This window comes from Osmerus eperlanus, chromosome 26 (assembly GCF_963692335.1).
Source record: "Osmerus eperlanus chromosome 26, fOsmEpe2.1, whole genome shotgun sequence".
In the NCBI taxonomy this organism is placed as follows: Eukaryota; Metazoa; Chordata; class Actinopteri; order Osmeriformes; family Osmeridae; genus Osmerus; species Osmerus eperlanus.
Genome location: NC_085043.1, coordinates 9,572,844 through 9,582,421, shown reverse-complemented (window position 1 = coordinate 9,582,421; position 9,578 = coordinate 9,572,844). Strand labels below are relative to the sequence as shown.

Genomic DNA, 9,578 nt, shown 5'->3' with positions numbered 1-9,578 from the left:
TTGTTGCTATGGACAGATCTCTGTTCACCCTAGCAACCGAACACAGGGGGACTGCATTGCTTGACATGCATTTTATTAATATACAAGGTTTTCTGTTACAAATAAAGGATATTATAGGAAATGAAGATAGGCTATGGTCTCAGGTTCAGAAAGACATGAGCCTTTCCTGTATAGGGTACCATTACATGAATCAAAATGCGTTGAAAATGTTTGCTTGTCAGTGGTATAAAATGGAAAGAAAAATGTGAAAACAAAATAACTACAAATGTATGGATGAACCCTTGCAACCAGGAGCCATGTGTGTTTGCTGTCTCTTTTCAGCATGTTTTATTATATATATTGTAATCATCTTAATACTGTTACATCCCAAAACATCAATAAAGACATAATACTTTGCGAATAATACCAAAACCAAACAGTCTATTTATAATACGTCGATCCACCTAAATAATGTTATCAAATATGGATCTTTGTTGCAAGGATTCATAGGTTTCAACACTCCAACTAACACTGAATAGAACGTCCATATTGTCATTGTTGATTGGAGAGTTCGTGGTCCCTGTCTGGTGTTATAATCCTATCCAAAGCGTGGCCCAGAGAAGATATCGAATCCCCAGTAGTCCTCACAGGGGTCTCTTGAGCACGCTTACCTGGGCACGGTGGGCAAACACAGAGAGTCAAGATCGGAGGATGCCTCTCCGCGGAATTCTTTGGAAGCTAGTCCTCCATCGAGTCCGTACCGAAAATCGAAAAAGGCAAACTACTCATCTAGCCGTCTAAAACGTCCCTGTCTCCATGTCTTTCTTGTCAGTACAGTGATCAGCGGTGCTCAGGGGAAGGCAGGCCCCAGGGGGGAGGCCTTGCTTCTCTGTATCCGTCGGGTGCTACAGGTTTGCGTATAGGTGGCACGTTCGTCGAGAGAGAGAGAGGTGGAGTTCAGGACCAGTGAGACGTCAAGCTCAAATTCCGTGGCGGGGAAATCGGATGGTGATCGTCCCCAGGGAGTCACAGAGGGGAGGAGGAGGAGGGGGGGGGAGGTTGGACGTTAGAGAGAGAGAGCCCCTCTCCCATCTCAGCCCCACCACTGCAGTCTCCCTCCCCCGCTCTCTCTCTCTCTCTCCTCTCCCCCGCCTCTCTCCCCCCTCAGTTGACCGTGGGCACCTGGTTTAAGCTGTACTCCTTGGCTTTGAGCCGCAGGTTGGCAATGCTGTTGGCCATGTTCATTCCCTGGGAGGTATTGGTGTTGGAACATGTGGGAGGGTAGGTTGCCATGGCACTGGGGGAGAGAGGGGCACAGAGGGCGCATGTCAGATCAACCGTTCCGACCGTCATTCCAATCGTGTCACACAAAAATCTCCCCCCCCCCCCCCAAAAAAAGATGATGAAAGCATACATTAATTTACGGTCGTGAAATCTCTATTTTCACGCACTCAAGTATTAAGACACTTGTTACCAAAAAAAAGAAAAAAAAGGAACCACATGTAGAAAAGTAGAAAGAGTACTTGCTTTCTGAGGGCAGTATTTTCTGTGGCACTCGGATTGGCCCTCCCTCCGCCATTGGATACCAGCTTAAGAATATATAAATGGCGATGTATGTATTAGCACCACATTAGTGTGTTTCAATAGCAGACCTGGGTCAATTATTATTCGCAAACACACCGCCAACTACTTTGGGTACACTTGGTTTACACCACCCAGTGCCATGAAATCATAAAGTCAGTCCCGTACGGGCCGACTGAGCCGAATCAAATGCGCCTAAGCTACTTTCGAATACTTCAAAACATTCAATTCAATGTAACTGACCCAGGTCTGTTCAGTTGCATTAATTCTATCCAGGTAATGTTGTCTGTGCTAGGCTAGGCTAGGCTAACAGCCCCGCCAGAGCCTTGGGCACTGAAGTTCACAGGAGCTTTTGGCCCGTGTGACAAGGTCAGACATTTTATCCTGAGGTTCATACGGGAGGATTACTGTAAATCATAACCAATGTAACCAGAGTCACAAAAAATCCTGCCCAGTGGAGTGCCAGCGACTCTCTTACGCTCGTTATTTGATGTTGCATAGCAGAGAAGATCACAGAGGTCAACCCGGGGATTTTATACGGTTTGTTTTCGGATTATCACCCCGTCAGGAGAGGTCATCGGATCTGGGCTCGCCCTCATGCTCCCTCACACAGGAGGGACAGGGGAAAAGCACAGCGCTCTGAGAGATTGGTGAGTTTAGTTAGAGACATGCGCTGTCCTTGGGCTGTTTGTTTCGTGGTTCCGACTGCTCGTGCAGATGCATGCATGTTTTTGTTTGGAAAAAGAAGTCTGCTTTCAGAGAAGTTGCTTACAAACTGTTGTAAAAACACGTAAGGATAGAGAGAGGAATTTACGACCTGAATGGCAACCAGCAAGCCTAACCGCTGAAATGGAAACAAACAAGGCCCATGCTTTTCCAGCGTCGCTTTGAACCAAACTTCAGATAAACTCTTTGCTATTGTTTATGGAAGCGAAAGGTCAAGCACAGTGACAGTTTCATTCGATCCAGGTGCCATCCTGAAGGATCTGAAGGGTAAATATGAAGGTATGCACAGGTAGCAGATGGACAGATGTGAGTGGAGGAAATGAAACAATAACACGGGGCCAGCCAGGTCGGCCATGGTGAGGTGGGGATATGGGAGAGGATTGGGGGGAGAGGTTAGGAGGGGTGAGGTTAAGCGGGGGGGGGGGGGGGGGGGGGGGGAGAGAAGCAAGAATAGGAGCCAGCATAGCATGCTGAAAGGGAGCTGGGGGGGTGGGGCATGGAGAGCGGTTGTGTTGGGTGTTTTGAGGGGGCGGGTGAGACAAAGAGGGATGAGCGGGGGGGGCAAGGAGGGGACGAGGGGGCGATGGTCGGACGGGGGGACGAGGGGGCGATGGGGGTCTACCTGTAAGGAGCAGCGCTACCCCAGGAAAGGTAGTCGTTTGGGCGCGGCGCGGGTCGCGGGACGATGGGCTGCTCCACTGCCGTGACGTCGCCGGAGTACGACTTGAGGAGGGAGGCGTTCTTGCTAGCCAGCATGGCACGTTCGTTCCTGCGAAACTTTGCCCTCCTGTTCTGGAACCACACCTGGGGACGGAACAGCGGACACGGAGGGTTATCGGCACCATGCAGTCACTTCACAGCAGCTTTGAAAGTATCACTTCCATATCCTTAAAGTTTGCGTTGCTCCTAAATGGTTTTGATTACTTAAGAACCCATAAGATTGTGTGCGTGAGTTAATTTAGGCTACAATGGGCTTGTTTTTGGACCTCCCTGCAATCGAGGACAATTTGTATATACTCTCCATTCAAGCAGCCTGTCTCCTCTCTCTGAGGGCAGATGCAGCACCGATCACCAACACACACAAACCACACATCTGTAACTGCCCCTCATCCTCCTGTTTCTCTAAACAGAGGAGGACCCTGTCTGGAGGTGCTAATGTTATTCCTCGCTGTGAAATCAAATCCGTTATTAAACGCAGTGGAAGTGGAGGGGCTCTGAGAGGGGCCCAGTGTCCGGTTACGCACCACCTCAGGAATGAGCCCAAAGTCTCTTTTATCAAAGGATTTCTGCATCACTCTCTGCTACACATTAATCACAGATGTGCGCTCTTTCTATGCCTCTCTCTCTGTCTCCCTCCCTCTGTCTCTCTCCCTATGTCTCCCCTTCTCTCTCTCTCTCTCTCTCTCCCTTCCTCTCCCTCTCTCTCTCTCTCTTTTTGTCTCTCCATCTATTTCTCTTCCTCTCATTCTCTTTCTCTTCATTTCTTTCTTGCAACTCACTCACCCTCTGTTTCTCCTCTGCCTTTTATCAAATATATTAAAATGATCTACAGTGATAGACAGTGACCGCAAATCCATGTTCTCAAACTCCAAAAAGAATGCAAAAGAGTGAAAGCACTCTCGCTTGCACGCACGCTTTACCCAGAAAGCTTCTGCACACCAATATAACGCAGTTCATCTTGAGAAAACCAGGTGATTTGGACACATTTGACCCTCTCCTAGATCCTGCATGGCATTTTATGGATACGGAAGAATCGTGATGTCTATAGGGCATTCTATGGGCTCAACCGGACATTCTATAGACTCAACAGGACATTCTATAGACTCAACAGGACATTCTATAGACTCAACAGGACATTCTATGGGTTGTTTAGAATGTCCCGAGGCTCTTGAGATGGGACATGGTAATGCCCTGGGGGGTGAGATGGCGGGGAGAGTCTCAGAGAGGAGGAAGAGCGTACCTGCACCCGTGCCTCGGTGAGGTTGACCCTGCGTGCCAGGTCCTCTCTGACGAAGGCGTCGGGGTAGTGTGTCCTCTCGAACACCCTCTCCAGAGCCTGCAGCTGGCTGCTGTTGAACGTGGTCCTGTTCCTCCTCTGTTTCCTCTTCTTCTTCTCCTCCGCGTTCAGCTGCTCGTCTGCAAGGCCACGGAACACGCGTCAGAGCCTCGCCGGAGAAAAGGGCGAGGCGAGACGTGCACACGCTAACACACACACGCTCACAAACAAGAAGGCACACATATCTCTCTCTCTCTCTCATGCCAAGACTGCCCTGTCATCGAGTGTATCCAACGCTCTCTGTGTTATCTCCCCTGTGTCACCATTGGGCTGTTTGTTGTCACCATGTTGAGAGAGGCCCTCTTCTGTCAGTCACCACCTCTCTTTATTATCCTTACTCCTGGTATCTGCCCTGTCTCAGAGGATGCCCCTCTCTCCAACTGAGGCCCACAGTTGCCAGTAAAGTATAAACACAAAGAAAGAATTCCAGTTTCGGGTAGTTTTCTCGATTTCTTAAAAACGTCCAAACTCGACCAGGGCAAGTCCACAAACGTAATATGTTTCGAGTAATCAAGAGGAAGTGGACTACTTTAGTATATCAATAAAGTCACCGCATTGACTGGGCATGTTTATAAGAAACACGTTTACATCGAAACCTCTGAACTTTCCAGGACGACGTTCGAACAAATGCACTAACTAATCCAAAATGGCTCCTAATTTTAAGTTTTTATGTATTGTTCTTACATATTTTTTTCTAGGTCATGCTAATTTTCCTCGGTAAAAAAAGAAGACACAATTGCAATAAAATATAAGCTGTTTACAAAATCGAATTAATGAACTATGCAGGCCTTAATTTGACTGTTCCAAAACGTGTGAAATGTACCGTTGACTATAAGACCAACAATAAATCCACAGTATACGTTACCTCCTCCTGTCTAGACAACCATTTTAATGCTGTATTTATTCTCAATAAATGTTGGACCGACATTCCTCAATCTTTGTATGACTATGTTGTCTCACGCGCCTGTCAAGTCATTTCTGTTTTGCCAGGTTTTAAAAGTAATCTCGATCGAATATGTTTTAAACGGTTATGAATTAAATGTGAACTGGTGTGTTTAAGCATCTCAAAAGAAGCATGTATCTTAAGCACCAGCTAAGCTCCACGGTTCAAGTCTTTGGATAAGTAAAATAATGACCCTTTTCATAGTTATTATCAGCAAGACGAAAATAATCAACATAGTTGGACGTCCACATTGACGCTTAAGCACAATAATTGGAAACAGCCAATTTTAACGTAAATTCAAATATAACAGAATACGTGTGAATGGTGTTTTGTCAGTTAGTTAAATTTAGTTGAATTTGTTCCTAAACACTCCTACTATAATTCTCTGAGTTGTGGTCTGTCTGGCCTGCATGTGAAGACAGGCCGTCAGACAAGACAACTACAAAAGTATACAGCTAATTCATTATAACTTTATTAACGGCAATAAATCTGTGCAAATCACAAATGTGCTAATCGAAGATTTTGCATTTGGATTAAATCAGTTTAGTATGAAATAATATAGGCTACAGCACATAAAGTTTGCCAAAATAATTCTGATTTGCTTAGTTCTTAGCAGTCTCTCTCCCATTTGCAATAGTCTATAGAAATGTTTAATCTAAAATGTTGTTAGACTGCATCTAAAAACGTTTAGATAGAAGTTACATAATCCATTTGTTATGTACATATTTAGAAATCTGAAGAACTTTAATTTAAAAAATAAATCTGACAGGGTCTGAATCAGAAAAATCTTAATTATGTTTTAGAAAGTTTAGGCCTACTTGACAATAATTTACATGATTTGTAGTCTAGTCAAATCAAATATTCTTTGAGAAACAACAGTTTAACAATGACCAAAACTGTGTGTTTATGTGTTTACAAAACCAAGACTAAACATCCAAATGATTAACTATGCTTACAAATCTATTCAGACTATTCTTAACAAAAGAGCCCGAATTGCATTATGTAATATGATCTCATAATTGTTAGACCTGTGACCGGCTAACACATTTAATTATGACAAATGATTAGGTGTAAATATTCTGAAATTGTTTGACAAGCGAAATAACTGTGAATTATCGATGTAAGCTCGGCACTTCCTCCTGCATATTTCTCACACCGGTCCGATTTACCAGTAAAATAACAATAACAGTCATTAAACCCTAACGTTTCTGTCAGCCTCTCCAAATGACTTTGAATATGAGAGCGTATCGCTCGAGACTGACGCGTTTATTTACTCTCTCAACGGCAGGGCCGAGTCGGGAAGCAATGTTCTATTGCTTTTACTGGGGCGTATCCAAGTTTACTTGAGTCGACTATTTCCCACTTTTTAAGGAGTTCTAGACAAACCACGTTGCAGGCTGAACCATGGAGTCCATCACAACAATTGTGGATGTCTCAATGGTCGTGTTTTGATTTATCATTGTAAAGCCTGACCTGTATTTTACTGACCATATCGACCAACGTCGCCATACTTCGTTGACATCAAAGTCCTAATGTTAAATTAATGGCCTTTTAAAGTAGCCGTCAGAGATGATTAATTACCCCCATCACGATTCAGTCCATGCGTGATCGTTTCAACAGACCAGGTATCTACACAGGAGGACTGGCCAAGAGGCCTTCTTAATGAAAATAAATGCATTGTGGTCAGTCTGTCATTTTGACCATAAGTCAGAGCAGTACTTAACCCTACGAAGATGCCCTCTCAGATTAAGCGGCTCATCAAAACACTCCAATCTCACTCTGCCCATAGTTTCTATACAAATCCAAATTTACATGTACATTTGATAACCAAATGATATGTGGTAATCGCCACTTAAATGTCTGTGGCCATAAGAAACTGCCCTTAAGGGATACACTTCTCACTTACTCTCCTGTTGAGTGGTGTCGCTCCCGCTGGTCAGTCCCGGGGACTCCAGCATACTCCTCCCCGCCTCGCCGACACTCTCGTCCGCTTGGGTCCCAACCATTTCCCCGGCCTCTTCCAGATCCAACAAGTGGCTCACTGAGAAGTTCTTTTTCGCTTGCAGGTTTTCCAGATTAGAAGTAATCGGGCTCTCCAGGCGGTTTGATATCGTTGCTTGCCTGTCCATTACATGTGCATAGCTAGAAGTCATGACGCAAATGTGATACAGTAGTGAAAAACTGAGCAATTACAATAAGCGAGCCAAATAGATCCTCGAATACAGAACGCACAAACAACGCCTCCAAGCCAGCAGGGTAGACCTTAAGTTTTCCAAGCAAAACGACGTTTGCTTACATCCAGCCTCAATAGCATTAAAATTACTTTGAGAGGCGGAGAAAAAAAGCTTTTCTGTTCATCTGGTTTTCCCGATCACAGAAAAACCATCCCGTCCGTCCATTCGGAAGCGTAAACAACAAATAGGTCACAAAACAAATGCGTCCCGTGTCTGGGAACTCAAGAAGTCCACACAAAAACTTATCTTCCACTTCCCACTCCTGTTGACTCTCGGTTACAACTGACTGAGCTTAGCAGAAACTGCTGATCCCAAACAGATGCGCTCCTATGTGCGTGAAGCTGGCTCGGCTCAGCTCAGCTAGGCGCGGGGAGGCTGGCCGTTCTCTCTCTCTCTACCTCAACCTCTCTCTCTCTTTCTTTCTCCCTCTCTCACGCTCTCTGTCCCCCCCCCCCCCCTCTCTCTCAATTTCCCTCTCGCTCTGTAGTAGGCTACTTCAAACCAGTCGCACGCTGGCACGCTGCGGATGCCTGCAACAACCGGGGAGAATATGAAACGTGTGAGCCCTTGGAATGGTGGATGGTCTCTAATAGGAGTCCCTAATTATGTGGCGATGCCTTTATGCCGTGTCTGACGTTTCACAGGCCCCTGCGCTCCAGTCTTTGCGATCTGCCCCACCACCCCCCTCGCTAAGAGTTTTAGCGAAGATGATAGCGTTTGGGTGTGTGTGTGTGGGGCGGGTCATTATCACCCGGCCTGATGAAATAGCCTGTGGATGGATTTTAAATATCCGCGTATTCGAATTGCTAACCAAATCTCTTACTGGGATTCAGTTTCACATGTATTCAGATCTTGGGAAACGCTGAGAGAGAGTAGGCTATGGGCAAACGGAGGCCTTTTCACTACATTGCCCCTTTCAAGTTTAGAGAGCCCGTATATTTCATGTATAATTACTATTATTCACACATTCCCTTGGAAAACAGTCATCAAAGTCTGATTAGTAAATCAACGATACAAATAGCCTAGTGTTTCTCGTTTGAATAAAACAAAATATTACAGCAGTTAATTGTGATAGGCCTTCATCAGATGCTGGCGAAACACATATTTACGTTAGAACTCGCGTTAGGTGAATTCTGTTTGGAATCCGAGTTCAATTTACCGAAGGTCTTGACAGGGGGGGATAAGCAGGGGATGGGATAGAGGAATGAAGAAATGGAGAGAGGAGGAGGAGGAGAGGGGGGGTCCATGTGTTCAGATGGCAAGAGTAGACTTCAGGCTCCAAGCTGCCATAGACATCCCGTAGCTTCCAGCCCCTGATCTGGGAAAGGAACACTTGATGCCATCAAAGGGACGCGGATTGAATCCAGATGTGCTGCTCTCGTTCTTTCCATGTATTTAATGAAGGCGCAGGGATAGAGTAGACTTTTTCATCATTAGTTTTCCCTCCAGATTCTCTTTTCCTGCCTACGAGTCCAGTGCGGTGCCAGCGCAGAAAGCCTCCAAAATAGTCTCAGCCTAACTTCTTCTAAAAGCTTTATTCTCATTTCACTCCGCGTTAAAGAATTCCACCAGAAAGTGGACCTATTTGCTCGTATTGCTAGCATGAGCCGTATCGAATGGAAACGTCAAAATAATTCCGTAGGAGAGTGCCATCCTGCGTTTGACCTGACCTTTCGGGTTAGAGACGGCAAGCGCCGAGGGAACAGCAATGCGTTTCAGTATTGAAAAGGGAAAAGCGCCTAAAATCAAACATTTCACCATGTGACAATGTACATGTTTTGATTGGTGATAAAATGTTACATTAAAATGTTAGATTCCGATAGTTTTAATTGGATATTTAAGATTTGAACAGCATAGGCTACTTGACTGATTCGGATGTTTAGACCAACCAAAATATTGTAGACTATAAAGGTTATATTTAGCGTATAAGACAGCCTAATGGTCCAACGATCAATCACATGTAGGCTCTAATTTGCTTTAAAATCGTGAAGCTTCATTCTTACAGTCAATCGACCCCATATTCTGTGCATCTTTAAGCGCGCAGATTTGGAACAATTTA

General features: G+C 45.1%; 1 protein-coding gene across 3 annotated transcripts; it reads right to left on the bottom strand.

Moving 5' to 3' along the window:
- Window positions 1-295: 295 nt before the first annotated feature.
- prrx1b (paired related homeobox 1b) lies at window positions 296-7,953 on the bottom strand. 3 transcript variants are annotated; one of them, XM_062452730.1, is made up of 5 exons: window positions 7,192-7,953; window positions 4,247-4,422; window positions 2,909-3,090; window positions 1,503-1,568; window positions 296-1,276 (listed from the first exon to the last, which is right to left on the bottom strand). In XM_062452730.1, the coding sequence occupies exons 1-5, from the start codon at window positions 7,436-7,438 to the stop codon at window positions 1,144-1,146; spliced, it is 804 nt and encodes a 267-aa protein (XP_062308714.1). In that variant the 5' UTR covers window positions 7,439-7,953; the 3' UTR covers window positions 296-1,143. The 3 variants fall into 3 exon arrangements, with proteins under 3 accessions (XP_062308714.1, XP_062308713.1, XP_062308711.1); XM_062452729.1 differs by having other exon boundaries at window positions 1,507-1,568; window positions 7,192-7,950; XM_062452727.1 differs by lacking the exon at window positions 1,503-1,568 and having other exon boundaries at window positions 7,192-7,949.
- Window positions 7,954-9,578: the final 1,625 nt, after the last annotated feature.